We start from the raw sequence: 17,123 nt of genomic DNA on the forward strand, positions 1-17,123 counted from the left end.
GAGGGGAGGGACTTCGCGATATCCCCTGTCCCTCACATCCACCCCCCTTCCAAGCTCCCCTTCTCCCCTCCCCAGGTCCCCCCCAGGTGTCGGTGACGACTGGAAGCCTAAGAACTCAGTGCTTTCCGAGCCCGTTGGTGTGAACACCTCCCCCCAGTCCTGCGAGCCCCCCCCTTCCGCCTGGGAGGACTGGAATCCCAAAAATTCCGTGGCGTCCGAGCTGGTGGGGGTAAAAATGTGCTGCCAATCTGCTTCTGCCTCTGACTGTGTGGATCTCGGTGACACCCATATCTCGTCTCCCGAATCCTCAAACTCCGCTTCCCAGCGCCATGGTGAGCTGCTCTCCCTTGCCTCCTCCTCCTCCCCCTCCCTTTCCATGTGCCAGGGCTTGGGTCTGTGGGGATAGAGGGCGTGAAATTCTTCCACCAAGAATTCCTCCTGTATCTGAGTGGCTGGGACCCATTCATTCCGGGACGGTGGAGCAGCCTCCCATGCCATGAGGTACTCCAGGCCCCCCACCCCTCTCCGTGAATCAAGGATGGCCGTGGCCTCATTGAGTTGCTCCCTGCCTCCCCTCTCCCCCCCTCCCTCGGGGGTTTGTTCGCTGTCTCGGAGCCTGCTGCTTTCCCTGTACGGCGACAGCAGCGATCTATGAAACACTGGATGCACCCTCATGTCCTCTGGCAGTGCCAGCCTGTATGCCACCGGGTTGACCTGTTGCGTGACCGTGAAGGGGCCCAACCTTCTGGGTGCCAGCTTCTTGCACCTCCCTCTGGTGGGAAGGCCCTCCGAGGACAACCAAACCTTGTCCCCCACCCTGATGACCTCCCCTTGTCGCCTGTGGCGATCCGCCCCCTTTTTGTACGCTTCCTTGGCCCTCTCCAAGTGTTCTCTGAGCTGCTGGTGCACCGTCTCCAGTTCCTCTGCCCAATCCTCAGCCTGTGGGCCCTCCTCCTCCTCCTCCCCCTCCCTCTCTGGGAAAGATCTGAGGTCGCGCCCGTAATTGGCCTTAAAGGGCGACACCCCTGTGGAGACGTGCACTGCATTGTTGTAGGCAAATTCTGCCAGTGGCAGGCGATCCACCCAGTCCGTTTGCCGCTGGCTGACGTAGCATCTCAGGTACTGCTGCAGAATGGCGTTGACCCTCTCCGCCTGTCCATTGGTCTGCGGGTGTCTAGCCGTCGACAAGCTGACCTCCACCTGCAGGAGGTTCATGAGCCGCCGCCAGAACCTGGAAACAAATTGGCGGCCACGATCCGAAATAACCCTTAAAGGTAATCCATGCAGTCTGAATACGTGATCAACAAACAGTTTGGCTGTCTCTTCTGCAGAGACCGCCCTGGCACACGGTATAAAGTGGCACATTTTGGACATGAGGTCCACCACCACCAACACTGCGGTCTTGCCCCTGGAAGAAGGCAGATCTGTGATGAAGTCCATGGACACCACTTCCCACGGCCTGTGTGGTGTGGCTAAGGGCTCCAGCAATCCTGCTGGCGCTGCTCTGACCACCTTTGCCCTCTGGCAGGTGTCACAGCCCCGTACATAGTCTCGAACATCTTCCCTCACCCCTGGCCACCAGAAGTGTCTCATGACTAGGTGAGCGGTTTTGTCCCTTCCAAAATGACCCGCCGTTGGGTTGTCGTGCATCTGCTTGAGGACCGTACGTCTAAGCTGGGTGGTGGGCAGGTACAGTGCACCCTTGTAGAAAAGCAGCCCCCTGCGTTCTGCAAAGTCCTTTGCCTGCTCCCTCCCCCCTCTCAGTTCTCTGAAGATGCGGTTGGCAAATTCATCCGCTGCCGTCAGTGCTGTGAGTTCTGCCTCGCTCACCACTGCTGCTCCGCAGGACCATGCTGACGGGGGGAAAATGTGCCTGGGTGCTGGTGGCGCCTCCTCCTCCATGTACTCTGGCTTGCGGGAGAGGGCATCCGCCCTGACATTCTGCTCCCCCGGGATGTAGTGGATGGAGAAGTTGAAGTTCGAGAAGAACTCTGCCCACCGTATCTGCCGCTGGTTGAGCACCCTGGCCGTTCTCCAGAACTCCAGGTTCTTGTGGTCCGTGCACACCTGGATGGGGTGCTTGGCGCCCACCAGGAAGTGTCTCCAGTGCCGGAACGCAGCGTGGATCGCAAGAAGTTCCCTGTCAAACACTGTGTAGTTTCTCTCTGGCTGGGTCAGCTTCCTGGAGAAGAAGGCACAGGGTCTCCACTCCCTGTTGGCGTCCAGTTGCAGCAAAATTGCGCCCACAGCTTTTTCCGAAGCATCTGTCTCAATGCGTAGGGGCGCATCCTGCACCACGTGGAACAGGTTCTGGTCTGAGGCGAACACCCTCTTGAGGCTTTCGAACGCTGCCTGCGCCTCCGGTGTCCACCTGAACTTCTGCTTGCCTCTCAGGCAGTCCGTGATGGGAGCCGTAACGCGGGAGAAGTTCTTGATGAACTTCCTGTAGAAGTTGGCGAAGCCCAGTAGGCGTTGGGCGTCTTTGCGCGTCCTGGGGCTGTGCCAGTCCAGGATGGCCTGCACCTTGTCCTTGTCCATCGCCAGCCCCTTGTCTGACAGCTTGTAGCCCAGGAAGTCCACCTCTTTGGTGTGAAACTTGCACTTCTCCAGCTTCACATACAGGTGGTTGTCCTTCAGGCGTTGCAACACCTCCCTGACATCCTTCACATGCTGCACAGGGTCATCGGAGTAGATAAGGATGTCATCCAGGAATACCAGGCATTTCCTGAAGAGTAGGGACCCCAGGACGTGGTGCATGAAGGCCTGGAAGCATGCTGAGCCCCCTTGCAACCCGAAGGGCATCACCAGATATTCAAAAGAGCCCAGAGGCGTGAACATCGTGGTTTTCCATTCATCGCCTTCCCGGATCCTGATCAAGTTGTACGCCCCCCTCAGGTCTAGCTTGGTGAAAATCTTGCCCCTGCGTGCCGCTGTCAGGAGATCGTCCACTCTGGGCATGGGGAAAGCCACTGGCTCTGTCACCGAATTCAGCCGTCTAAAATCCACCACAAGACGGCGCTGTTGCGTGTCTTTCTTGTCCACCCAGAAGACCGGGCTGCCCCCAGCTGCCTTGCTTTCTCTGATGAACCCCCGCTTGAGGTTTTTGTCGATGAAAGCGCGCAGATCCTCCAGTTCCTGATCTGACATGGCGTACAGCTTGGCTGGGGGTATCGTTGCCCCTGGCACCAGGTTGATCTGGCAGTCAAAAGGCCTGTGTGGGGGTAGGTGGTCGGACTCCGCTTCGCTGAAGACCTCCTGCAGGTCCCAGTACGGCTTGGGTATCGCCTCACCCCCTTTGACGTGCATGGTGGCCACCGTGGCTATTGGAGGCCCCTCCCCTGGTTGGTGCTGCATGCAATGCTCCAGACAAAAGTCCGACCCAAACGTGATGCATCTCTGGTGCCAACTTATGGAGGGGTCGTGGCGCGCCAGCCAGCTCATGCCCAAGACGATGGGGGGGTCTGAGATGGTCGTGACGTTGAAAGCCAGTGTCTCTGAGTGCCTTCCCACTGTCATCCTCATGGGGGGGGGGTTGATGAGTGATGGCCCCTCCCAGCAGCTCTCGGCCGTCAATGGTTGCCACGTGCAGAGGAAAATCCAGCTGCAGAAGCTGGATCTGGTGCGCTTCTGCAAAGTCCCTCGAGAAGAAGTTCGCTGAGGCACCACTGTCAATTAAGGCAAGGACGGTCAGGGGATAGCCATTTGGGAGCGTTAGCGTGACTTCTAGAACCACTCCTGCTCTGGGAGGGGTGGGCTGGCTCTGCTCCTCTCTGTGCGGGTGGGTGGGCTGGGGCTGTTCTCTGCTGACTGTGCCTGGCTGCCGCCCCTTGTCTCCTGCAGCCAGGCTTTCCCGTTTCCCTGCTGTGGTGCTGCGTCAGTGGGGGAAGGCACCACCGTTCCCGCCTTTCCTTGCCACTCCCTGCGATGTGGGCAGTCTCTGACGAGATGCTGGGGGGAGTTGCAGAGAAAGCAGTTCCCTCCCCTTCCCTCCTTGCGTCTTGGCGCCGCTGGGGTTTGAAAAGCCCGCGCGCGCGCGCTATCAATCTGCATGGGTTCCTGGTCCTGGCTGGCTCCAGGCGTGGCTTGGAGGGGCTGTTGGGGGAGTGGCTTCTCCTGCGACCGTGGGAACCAAGCCCGCTTTGCGCGCGTTGCTTGCTTGTCGTTCCACCGGGATTCCTGTCTCACCCCCACCGCCAGAGCCGCTTTGCTCAGCTGATCCATACTACTGGGCTTTGGACCTCTCGAGAGCTCATCCTTCACCTCCTCACTCAAACCCAAGTAGAACGCTGCTTGCATTGGAGCTGATTCCAGTTCCCACCCCAGTCTGTGCACCAGCATGGTGAATTTCGCCCAATATGCGCGGACTGTCATATTTCCTTGGCGCAAATTATGCAGTTCCTCCTTAGTCTGGTCCATATGACTATCTGACGAATACATCGTTTTCAAACCTTCTAGAAAGAGTTTGACATTTTTCATGCAAGGATTCTTTGTTGCGATTAACGGTCTTAGCCACTCCCTGGCTGCCCCGGTCAGGTGCTCCACAATAAACGCTACCCTGTGCTCATCGTCAGGGAAGTCATCATGGTGCAGCTCAAGAGCATACACAATCTCAGTCTCAAAGCCATGATATTCCCTCGGGTCTCCATTGAACTTGCTTACTAGGGTCCCGGCTCTCCTTCCTGGCAGCACTTGGACTGGGGGTGCCCCTCCCGCCTTGTTTTTCTCTGCATCCAGTTTGTTTTGGAGGTCTACCGCCACCGCCCTTAATTGCTGCTCTCTTTCCTGGAGCGCTCTCACCTGTTCCGCAAGTTGTACCCGGTCGTCCTGGAGTTTCTTGGTTTCTTCTTTAGCTGCCCTTAATTCCCCCTGCGCCTCCAACGTCAGCTGCTGCAGGTCCTGTTGGGCTTTCTCCGCGATCTGCCGCCATTTCTCCGCCTCTGATGCACTCATCCCGGCAACTCCAAAGTAGCCCAAAAAAAGATTCGGAGGTTGCTGTCACAGTGGCTGGATCAGGCTACTTCAGAGTAACGACGCTACGCAGCTCTGCATTTTATTCTTTTATTGGTGCTGCGTATTTACAGTGAGGAATTCATTGCTATTTACACAGAGTGATGTTGTCAGTCGCTTTCAGAACCTCCGAATGACTTTTGGCGCGTCTTTCCCCAACACAAAAGCTTTGGAAGCCCCATCCTCTTTCCCCTCCTCTTCCTGCGTAATTCTGGAGTTGGGGGGATGGGTCTCCCCTCCTTCTTGGCCCCTTCCTGTTCCACCTGGGACCCTGGCTCCGCTACCTTGCCTGAGCCTCGGACCCGACTTCCTGCTTCCCCGCTGGAATCGGAGCTTCCTCTGCTTTCCCCTGTGCTCGAGGCTGGGCTTGAACTCAGGAGGGGAGGGACTTCGCGATATCCCCTGTCCCTCACATCCACTAACTTCTTTTTACCTTTTTATGTATCCCACTCTCTCCATATTCAGTTCCTTAATAGTGTTAGAATTGATGGACAGGCAGTACTGGGTTTCTTTTGAAAATCTGCTTGAAAACCACTGCTCTGTAAGCTGTGGGGCAATCTTCCCTCTTGACTTTGTAGCATGAAAGGTTAGGTTGTGATGTTCTAAGAAAGGGTAGAAACCTGAAGCTTTCTAGCAAAGTCCAGGGTGGGTTGCATCCTGGAAGAATGCAATCACTGGTCCACACTGGATCCCCCCCTACCCCCAGTAACAGCACCCTCACTGCTCCATCATCCTAATGTGATTTGGAAAAAAGAGCTTAAAAAACTGATGCTTATTCTTATGATGTTTCCCGGCACATCCTATTTCTTCACTAAAGGTGAATCTTTCAATATAGCACCAGCACATTCTTTGCCCACAACATTCGTGCATGTTGTGGGTGCTGTCCCGGGAATGGGAGATGATAGAAAAACTTGTTGTTTAGTCGTTTAGTCATGTCCGACTCTTCGTGACCCCATGGACCAGCGCACGCCAGGCACTCCTGTCTTCCACTGCCTCCTGCAGCTTGGTCAAACTCATGTTGGTAGCTTCGAGAACACTGTCCAACCATCTCGTCCTCTATCGTCCCCTTCTCCTACTGCCCTCCATCTTTCCCAACATTAGGGTCTTTTCCAGGGAGTCTTCTCTTCTCATGAGGTGGCCAAAGTATTGGAGCCTCAGCTTCAGGATCTGTCCTTCCAGTGAGCACTCAGGGCTGATTTCCTTCAGAATGGATAGGTTTAATCTTCTTGCAGTCCATGGGACTCTCAAGAGTCTCCTCCAGCACCATAATTCAAAAGCATCAATTCTTCGGCGATCAGCCTTCTTTATGGTCCAGCTCTCACTTCCATACATCACTACTGGGAAAACCATAGCTTTAACTATACGGATCTTTGTTGGCAAGGAGATAGAAAAACTAGAGAAAGTTTAATGGGGATTCCCAAGTTTAAAAATATTAAGAAGCACACAGACTGCACTACTATTGTCAGGATGCTGTCATCGGCTCCCGGCTGGTTGCCCAGGAAAGTATAAAGACAAGGAAAAGTTTCTTACCGTCCTTTTTTATTTCAGCCTTTACAGGGGAGAGGCTATAGAACCTAGCCTCTTGGATAATGGTGTCATCCTGAGTGAGTCTCCACCCACCCCGTCTCTCCCACTCCGTCATTCATCTCCTCTACCGGTGTTGCTACGTGCCCTCTGTCTTTGAGCTCTTTGCTCTCCTACTTTCAAGGCTCGCCAAGTTCTGGGAGATGGAGGGTCTGGAATGCTTTCTAATGACAATGTGTCAGCCAGGTGTCGCTCTGGTTCTCCCGCAATTTCCCAAGTTTTCCCCTCATCTGCCTCTGAGCTGCAACCTCCCTCAAACCCCTGTTGTAAATCTATACTGCCTTCCTCTTCCTCCTCCCTGGAAGGGTCAGGATGGGGAGGCGGTCTCCACCATTCCTCCTCTGCCCAGTCCCTGACAACTGTGCGCCCTTACATTTGAGTAAGTCCCATTGAAGACCAACATAGCTTACGTCTAACTAGGCATGTATGTGGACTCCATGAGTATAATCTCTGTGCGATTTCAAATGATATTTTTCATTTTACTCCAGTATTTCATTTACATTGTTTAATGAAAGCTGCTGTTCCTTATAAACTAGTTGCATATGTTAAAGATTCTGGATTTATCTTTCTGCTCCCATAGGCTATGGACTAGAAGTGGACATGTGGGCTACTGGCATTATACTCTATATTTTGCTTTGTGGATTCCCCCCCTTCCGGAGTCATGAAAGAGATCAAGAGGAGCTGTTTCGAATCATACAACTTGGGCATTATGAATTTCTCTCGCCATACTGGGACAACATTTCGGCTGGTAAGGTTCCTAAAAGCAGCCTGGGGAGTTGATAGCCACGGCTGTGTGTGTTGGCCAATTCTGTGATTTACATTGTTGGCATCCATCTTTCTCGAGGAGTGCAGAATTTAGTTTCATTGGTCTTTTTGGCACATACCATTAAACTAGTGTTATGAGTTTTGTTAGATCTGATAAGAAAATGCTGTTTTTTAAAATTGCCTTGAGAACTACTCTTAACACTGCCACGGGCAGCAAAAACCTCTCCCATGATCTGCCTACAAGTCTCACTTGGTGTGGTGGTAATAATAATAATAATAATAATAATAATAATAATACCCCACCCCAGTCAAGACCGGGCTCAGGGCGGCTAACGACAAGAATATCAAAGCAAGCATAAAAAACAACAACAATTCAATTAAAATGCAGATTAAATACAATGTTAAAATTCAATTTTAAAATTAGGAATCTACAAGTGCAACCTCATTTAAATATCTGTAGGACAAAGCCTTAGGGGAGGGTAACACTGAGTCAATCCAAAGGCTAAGCGGAACAGCTCCGTCTTGCACGCCCTACGAAAAGATGACAACTCCCGCTGGGCCCTAGTCTCCTGAGAGAGAGCGTTCCACCAGGTCGGGGCTAGTACTGAGAAGGCCCTGGTCCTGGTCGAGGCCAGTCTAACCACCTTGTGACTCGGAATCTCCAGTATGTTATTATTTGTGGACCTTAATGTCCTCTGCGGGGCATACGGGAGAGGCGGTCCCGTAGATAGAGTTTGCAGCCGCCGTGTCTGTTGAATATTTTGATGAATTAGTCCAGGCATCCCCAAAACTTGGCCCTCCAGCTGTTTTGGGACTACAACTCCCATCATCCCTGACCACTGGTCCTGTTAGCTAGGGGTGATGGGAGTTGTCGTCCCAAAACATCTGGAGGGCCGAGTTTGGGGATGCCTGAATTAGACCTACTAGTGTGTGGCAATATACTGACTGATAGCTGCCACCCCCTTTGTCCAGTTTGTTTCAAACAACCTCATGCTCACTGCTTTGTTCCTGCCTCCGACAGCTGCAAAGGACCTGATCAGCAGACTCCTTGTGATTGACCCCCAGAAGCGCTACACCGCCGAGCAAGTTCTTCAGCACCTGTGGATCCACACAGCAGGGAAAAACAGCAGCAGGAACCTCCAAAGGGAGGTGACCATCAATCTTGAACGCCACTTTCTGAGCCAGCGCAAGGCTGAAGCTAGCAACAAAGACTCGTAAAAGGTGCATCCAGGTGTACTTAATGAGCCCACTGTAAAAGCACACTTATCATATATGCTTAAGGACTGAGCTCAGGGGAAATCCATTATTCCTGTATGAAGACAAAGCCTGCTGTGCCCCCAAAGTGATTGGCTAGTTTCCTGTGATGTTATGTGCCCCATTTCCTTCTTTCTACAGAGTTGGTTTTTTTTAAAAAAAAAAATACTTGGTGAACAGCCTGTTTGAGCAACCTTGGGAACCCAACCTTGAAATATTTTGGTGGAGGACTGAATTGGCCTTCAGTTTTCTGGTTAGCACATCTGTCACTGGCTCTCCAGATGCAGAAGGAAGCTGGGCTGGTCATAGCTTCATGGTAGAGCATCTACTTTGGACGCAGGAGGTCCCAGGTTCGATCCAGAGCATCTCCTGGTAGGACTTGAAGCCCCAGAGAGCTGTTGCCAGTCATTGTGTTCAGCACTGAGCTAGGTGAACTGTGGGTCTGACTCTGCATGAGGCAGCTTCCTCAGTTTCTGGCCCATGAAATACGCAATTTTTGTTCTTTTCTTTTTGGTACGTCTGTGTGCACCAAAAGGCTGCCTTAATGTTAATCTCGTTCTCCGAATGCTTCCAACTTTTTCACCTGCACCTTTTCTTTGGAGTGAAGAAACCACGTTGTGGTGGAAGAGGAGGCATATTTTAAATAGAACTCACTTTGAAAATGCTACCTGCAAAGTCCTTGTTGAACTGTTAACTTAAATGGGATAAGATTGATTCTGTTTGTAATCTGTCCACAGGTTATAATAAGTTTACATCCTGGTCAGGATCCTAAGAACTACTTTTAAGTGTGCATGAGGACTTGTGAATGTGTGTGCCCAATGACATTTTTTTTACTTAAAAGAGTAAATGTCCGTACAGTTGTACCTTGGTTGATGAACTCCTTGCGACTTGAACGTTTTGACTCCCGAACACCGCAAAGCCGGAAGTGCCTGTTCTGGTTTGCAAATGTTCTTTGGGACGCGGCTTCTGCGGCTTCCAATTGGCTGCAGGAGCTTCCTGCAGCCAATCGTAAGCCCTGCCTTGGTTTCCGAACATTTTGGAAGTCGAATGGACTTCCGTAATGGATTCCATTCAACTTCCGAGGTACCCTCAATTTACAAAGTGCCCTCAATTTACAAAGGCAGCTTGCCAAGGGGCAGTGATAGGGAACTTCCAGCTTTCCAGTCTAGTTAGATCTGCCAGGCTTCAGAGCTTAACCTGCCAGGCTTTTTGGAGCAAAACCACGGCCACCTTTCTGATGTTGTATATGATGTCAGGCCAGGGCAAGTTCAAGCGGCAACTGGAATAATAGAACTGTAGGATTTGGAGTTTGTAGGGAGTCCAATCCCCTGTAATGCAGGAAACTCAGCTAAAGCATCCATGACAGAAGCTATGGCGAAAAGGAAGACAAGTAATGGGAGAGTGCTCGCAATTCTTCCTTTGCAGGGACATCGTTTCTTTGTATCTCTGGCTTGAATTCAAACCAGGCTATAAATGAAGCATTGGGAGCTCACGTAGAGAGCACTCTTGGTTCCTTTCTTTGAAAGTTCTTGCCCTCCTGTCTGTGACTTGGCATGGGTGAGGTTATTAAGGACCTTGCCCCCAGCTGGATACAGTTTCCTGGGCCTGCCACAGGGCACAATTGGCTGTTTGAGAAACATAAGAAAAAAGCTTCCTTTGGGAATCTAAAACGAGTTGCTGGTTCTTCGGATCCTGGCTATTGAATTCAGCCTTGGTGTTATAATTTTATTTGTAGATTTAAAGCATTTGTATCCTTTATTGTTGAAGAACTGGGACGGTTCTCTCTGTACGTGTAGTGTATGGGGGAACCTTGTTTCAAGTGTATTTAGATATATATATATATATTTATAAATAGATAAATAAATAGATATATAGAGATATATACAAACACACACACATAAAAATATAATATTCTGGACACGTAATAGAAAATATGAGAAAAGTTAATATGATATTGTGCTAATAGGATGTGAATTATCTTCATAGCCTAAGAAATTTTATCCCCTTATAAATAGTGAAGAGTTGGAACATATAAGTACAGGATTCCTTTTCTTTTAGATATGGTATCAAACACAGTCAGTCCACAAATCTATGCTGCAACAGATATTTCTATTTCCAATATTAAGCAATTCAAATCTTTAATTTCTCATACTTTCTTTGGGACATCATATTTAAGTTGTTGCTCTGTACAGCCCATGAGAGAAAAAAACAACACGAGTATTTCCTGCTTCAGTATAAACTTTAGCACTGAGTCTGGCACTTCAACCAGGAAACTTTAAATTCTGAGGTTGCATGCATTCCAGCTTCAGGGGTTTGCAACATCAGCATCTAAAGCTGATGTTGCCAGATTTGGTAAAAACGCTGGGAGGTTTGCCATCTGCCCTGCCCTGTTCACTCGCTTCTGTCTCCTTCACGTCAAGCTCCAGCTTCTACCTTTAACTGAATTATGACCAAGGCCAGCCCACCTATGAGGCAAGGGGAAGCGACTGCCTCAGATGGCAGCATCTGCCGGGCAGCAGATCCAGCCTCCAAGGAATGTATCGCTTGCAGCAATGGCTACAGCATGGTCTTTGGAGGCTGGATCTGGTGAATAGAAGTGGCCTCAGCAAATAGGTCTCTTTCCACTACTAAGGAGGAAATGTCAGGGGCTGCCTTCTGGAGTCTCCCCGGGGGGGGGGGGGGGTCCTGTACCTGCTTGGTGTGATTCAGACTAGGCCCTTTTCTCCCCCATTATGCCCTTTGATTCCCACTTTTAGTAAGGTTGATTTGATTCCTTTGCTTTCCCCCCGATACAGATCTTCCCTCCCCCTTTTGCTTCTGATGTAGATATTTATTCCCCACTTGTTCCCGATGTAGATCTTTTGCTCACCTTTTCCTCCCAGGTGGGCAGGATGACGCCATTTTGTTTTTCGCCTCAGGTGCCAAAATGTCTTGAGCCGTCCCTGGTTTTGACTGTCTGTATCCCTGATAATATTGTGAGAAGCTAGTGATATGTAGGGAGAAATATGAAGGCTGATCAATCAATCAATCAAATTGATGTTCACTCTAGAGAAACCAATTTTTCATGTTTCCAGAACAAAGTTCCAATTTCCCCAGCAACTCTGGTTACTACTTACAAAGGAAACAGATCTATATGTGTAGATTTAGCTAGAGCATGGAAATGGATGGAAATTCACATGGAGCATGGAAGTGGATGATTGCGACACAACTCGTCCAGAGCTTCACCTTTGTTCCTTCTCCATCTTCAGTTTCACGGGGTGGGAAGAATCAAAGCCTGTTTCTAGGTCTCTCTCCGCTGCAAATTTGCCAGCACTCTTTTTGTCTCTTTAACTTTTCATCCCTTGTTTTTACTGTTCTAGATTGTAACACTGAAAAATTAAACAAAAACTCAGGAATATCTTTCTTGGTGGTGTCTGTCTGTTAAACAGTCCCCCCCCCTCTTTACGGAATAGCCTCTGGTGGGGAAAGCTCGTTTTGGGAACTTTGAGGAAGGAAGCTGTGTATAGTAGACTTGTAAATGCTATGGGCCTTATTTAAGCCAACATGGATTTACATTCCTGATTACTTCTAGCAACGGGATTAAAAACACGAATGATAGTTAACAATATAAATACTTTCCACTAGATTTTGATGTTTGAACTTTGAGAATGGGACAGTTCACACTTCTCACAAACAAGCTAGATCAGTGGTTCCCAGGCATTTCTCTCCATGGAATTGCTTAGAGTCTTGGCAGACCACTTAATATTTTTTTCCCCTCCGTTGTAGCATGCTTTGTTAGATGCTGTATGATTTTTCATTGTATTTTTTAGAGACATACCTTGGACCACCTGAATCGAGTTTATGGTGATCTGCAGTCCATAGTTTGGGAAGCCCTGACTTGGACAGCTAAGCCTGATGTAGTCATGTCCAAAATGGAGTACATGAGTTTACTTTAGTGTATTGGCAAGAGTGTGTGGGTGAATATTTGCCCCTCCCCAATTTTAGTTATCTGCTCCATCTTTCCAGGAACTTGCCTGCCCAGCTCAATACTTGTACCAGCTCAACCTGGAAGAAATTTGAAGTGATACGGTAACTTAAAGCAGAGGTATCTCCATACACCAAGTGTTCCTTTTGGTGTCAAAATTAATCTCTACCCCTCATGTTAATTAAGAATGGAAAACACCTGTTTTCCATGATGAAACAGCCACATTTGCTTATCTTGAAAACATACAGACAATGGTCTATTTGGCCCGCAAGTGGCATTCCGTGTCAGTTTATCCATTCTAACGCTGCTCCTAAGCTTTCGTTTCAGAACGCTATTAATGGGGCTTCACCTACTTGGCTATTTGGTGTTTCTGCATTAAAAAAAAGTTCCTGCTTGATTAGTAGGCATTGCCAAAGTGACTTTTCTCCATCGAGAAGTATAAGTTTTGTCCTTCGTGCAAAAAACTTGTAAGTCTGGCCCCTGAAATTCTGCACAAAGTACCAGCATTTTGCACATCTATAATGGGCACTCACACTTTACATTGTGGGTGCCCTATGCAGGATCGTGCGCGGTGCTACAGTTCCCAGGGAACTTAATGGCAAAAGGGGCTGGCCTGCCTCTAGTGTTATTATTTGGAGGTTCACACCCAGCATCAGTAGTCATGTTTCATTGTTGGGAGGTGGGGCCAGTCCCATTTATATATAGGGGGGGGGGAGCCGAAAGTAGCCAGGCAGTCAGCTCAGGAGATTCACCCACCCCACCCTCCCTTAGTTTAATGTTTTCTTGTTTGCAGGTTAACTTTTTCTTCCTTTTTAATGGGCGCTGCTGTGGTCTTTGACTGGTTGCTGTTGAAGGACTGGTAAGAAATTTTCCTGCGTGGGCAGGTTTTGTCTTCCTCATAGCAATTCATCTCAACTTTGGCGGTTTGGGTGGAATCCTTTTGTCTTTTCTTCCCTATAATGGGGGGCGTGCGTGCGGGCGTGAAGGGGTGTCTCACCCCTCTGCGTTGTCGATTCCAGGGTCATAAAAGGGGTTATATATGGGTGTCACTGGCCATACACTGAAAGGCTGGGCTGCCTGCGTACACTTACGTCTCGCAGAGCACCCCCATATCCCATTTACCCTGATGTTCCCCAGTTCCCCCGGCTGGGGGGGGGGGCTGGGAGGGGTACACATCCAAGGCCTAAGCTAAACTTCTACATTCAGAAGTTTAATAAAGTTGTGGCCTAATTTTAATCCCATAACACGTTGCCAGAGTCTTTATTCCTTTCTTATGATCCCTGGGGGCTGGGGCTGTCGCTGCCTGGTCACGCAAAGAGATAGGACTGGGAGGAGAGAAAGTGGCACGACTAAACAAGATAATTTACAGCTGATAATGGCCCCATCTTTGTAGAGCAAGACTATAAAGAACAAGATTTCCATGCCTGCGCTGTGGGGGAATAAAGCTTTGAAAGCTAGGATGGACCTGAAATGGAAATTTTGCCTCCAGTATTAAGAGAGGATTCCTAGCTGCCTTGCCTTAATTAAGTGTGGATTAGATGTCTGCTGCGGAGTTCAGCTGCTTATGAAAGTTCTCAGACCCGTGAATGATCCAAGGATGTGGGGAGCTTTGTGCCATGTTAATCTTGAAAGGTCATAGTTGGGCAAGACAAATGCACGTGCTCAAGTTCAGGGCTGCTGGCAGCCTGGAGCTCAGGCTGCATTCTGTTGTCCTTCAAGAAGCACCCTATTGAGACTTTTCATAGTGCAGAGGAGGAAAAGACTTTTGGGATAATCAATTATTGACTAATGTGCTTTGTATCACCTGCAGCCCAGATAGGACCCGGCCATTCTCTTGGGCTGCTTAACTCCTGGTGGAACTAGGCAGACAAAAGACTTAAGAAACCAGAGTTAAACCTGACACTTTCCTTTTGCACTGCTCTTCATTCTCCTTGCCCACGTGTCTGATTTGGATGTGATCCTGCCCTCTTTAACAGGTCTGAGACTCTCAATTTAAGGCAGGCAGCAGGGAGGAGTTTCTGGTAGCCATCTCATAGTCTGAGTGTAGCAAAAAGGTCAATTGTGCACAACAGAGTAGTAGCAGTCTTGGGAGAACCCTGAGGTTTGTAGAGGTACAAAAACCTTGGGGGCGGGGACCCTAATTTGTGGGGAGGGGTTTCCAGACTGTCGCAATGAGGCCACAGAACGTGGACTACCAGGTGGGGAAGGTGCTGGTGGAACAGGCTATCTTGGAAAAGAGTGTGGCTGTCTTGAACCCTGAGCTGGGCGCAGCAGGGCGATTTCACAATGCAGTATGTTGTTTTTGATCCCACGTCTAAAACGCACAGAACAATGCAACAATTTGGATGTTAAGACTTCGTCTAAATATGTATGAGCTGGTGGCAAGCACCTTTTCAATAAATGAATCGAGGATTCAGCTAAACAGGAGGGTAGCAAACTTGCTTTGGTGAAGACATAAATCTAGGCTTTAGACACCTCTGAACCATTGAAGCAATTTATAAAACTTAGTCTTTTTCTGTGAAAAATAATTTCTGCAGGATCAGTTGCGACACCTCTCAAAGGAGGGTTTCAGATCAGATGGGATGATTTCTCAGTAACACTGTCGTCGTCATAGTAAGTATAGTCACTCTTATCAACGGAGACTGCCAGTCAATAAAGGTTCTTAAAATATACTCTTTTTTAGGGTGCAATTCTCTGTGCATTTGCTTGAGCGTAAGCTCCCATGGGATTGCTTTTGCATAAACACACACAGCAGGGTTGTAGTCCTAGATCTGGTAGGTTGGCCAGGCTGTTATCTCCACCACCCTTTCACTGGCCAAGTTCAAAGAGGTTCACTAGATTGTCCTTTGTGAGCCCTTTCCAAAGTGGCATCTTACGGCACCACTGTTTGGTGATCTCTGCAAACCAGCTTTTGGCTGAGCCCCACACCTGGTGCCAAATATTACCAGTTGCTTAGGGTTGCTGAACCTCTTTTTTCTTTTTTAGGAACACCCCAAAATTGTTGAGCTTTTTCTAAGGAAACCACCGAAATTGTAGAGGAGTTTTTTTTTTAAAGCCACTCCCACCCCCCAGAACCTGTGATTTTTCATTTGACTTGCCTAAGACCCTGGACAAAGCGCCACCTCCTTGTGGGCTTCCCACAGGCACCTGATTGGCCACTGTGAGAACAGGATGCTGGCCTAGATGGGCCATTGGCCTGATCCAGCAGGCTGTTCATATGACATCAGGTGTAAAACACGTGGGTGTGGTCTGGATGATATGGCTTGGTGGGCCAAATGGAGAGGTCTTGTGGGTCTAATTTTGTGCTTTCATATTGTGTTTTGTTTTTTGTTTTTATGAACCTCCCCAAGATCTACAGATGAAGTGTGGCATACAAATTTAACAAACAAACAAGACAGCAATCCCACAGTTCTTCACCTTGATTTATAGGATTGCACTAACAATCTTGATTATGTACTCTTGAATCTTGATATAAAGCTGTCCCACCAGTCTCTCTGCTCCCTGCAAAGAGAAGGTAGTACCGGCATAATAACTGATGCTGATAGTTATAGAAGCTCCACTTCTGATTAAAACAAACGGGAGGAAATCAAGCAAGCCCTTGGTTAATGAAACTCAGCAGGCTTCCTTCTTTGACAGTTTTGACACGGGTGGACACATCAGTCTGTTTTCAGACCATATCAATTTTGCATATGCTCATTTATAAATCTATTCTGTCCTGTTTCTGCATTTTTTGTGCGCTAAATGTTTCTTTCTAACCACAAAACATGAATTCTAAAAGTATATAGCCTCATAATGCATTTCTAAAAATGGACATTTTAATGTCCATTTTTGGTATTCTGTTTTTGCTGACAACCGCACCTCAATCGTTGGAGAGGTGCAAAATCTCAAGGGATGTGGGTGGTGCTGTGGGTTAAACCACAGAGTCTAGGGCTTGCCGATCAGAAGGTTGGCGGTTTGAATCCCCGCGACGGGGTGAGCTCCCGTTGCTCGGTCCCTGCTCCTGCCAACCTAGCAGTTCGAAAGCACGTCAAAGTGCAAGTAGAGAAATAGGTACTGCTCTGGCAGGAAGGTAAACAGCGTTTTTGTGCACTGCTCTGGTTCGCCAGAAGCGGCTTTGTCATGCTGGACACATGACCTGGAAGCTGTACGCTGGCTCCCTCGGCCAATAAAGCGAGATGAGCGCCGCAACCCCAGAGTCAGTCACGACAGGACCTAATGGTTAGGGGTCCCTTTACCTTTAGTCTGTAAATTAGGTGGCGTGAGTTAGCATCTTTACTGGCTCTGCTCCTGTGCCTTTAACAACACTTTGCTACACATAAGATAACCAGGTCAAGCTTTTCTTGCTTAATTTCTGTGCGCTAAAAAGGTAAAGGTAAAGGACCCCTGACAGTTAAGCAGGGCAGTCTCGAGCAGGTCGGGCGCCCTGGCGCTGAGGGGCGGAGATCGCTCCGGCGCCCCCGCCCTCGCAGGGTGTAGAATGGTTTCCGTGCGGCTTTGCCGCGCAGCACCCCACCTACCAGCCCGGCGCACTGGCACACCGCGCCACCGG

The 17,123-nt window shown here is 49.2% G+C and overlaps 1 protein-coding gene across 1 annotated transcript in view; it reads left to right on the forward strand.

Moving 5' to 3' along the window:
- DCLK3 (doublecortin like kinase 3) overlaps positions 1 to 13,276 on the forward strand; it is a 42,531-nt gene extending 29,255 nt beyond the window's left edge. The window contains exons 4-5 of the mRNA XM_060280606.1: positions 7,172 to 7,339; positions 8,378 to 13,276. Of these exons, the coding sequence (XP_060136589.1) occupies positions 7,172 to 7,339; positions 8,378 to 8,574 (365 nt within the window). The 3' untranslated portion in view covers positions 8,575 to 13,276. The remainder of the gene's footprint in view (positions 1 to 7,171; positions 7,340 to 8,377) is intronic.
- The last annotated feature ends 3,847 nt before the right edge of the window (positions 13,277 to 17,123 follow it).

This window comes from Zootoca vivipara, chromosome 12 (assembly GCF_963506605.1).
Source record: "Zootoca vivipara chromosome 12, rZooViv1.1, whole genome shotgun sequence".
NCBI classification, from domain to species: domain Eukaryota; kingdom Metazoa; phylum Chordata; class Lepidosauria; order Squamata; family Lacertidae; genus Zootoca; species Zootoca vivipara.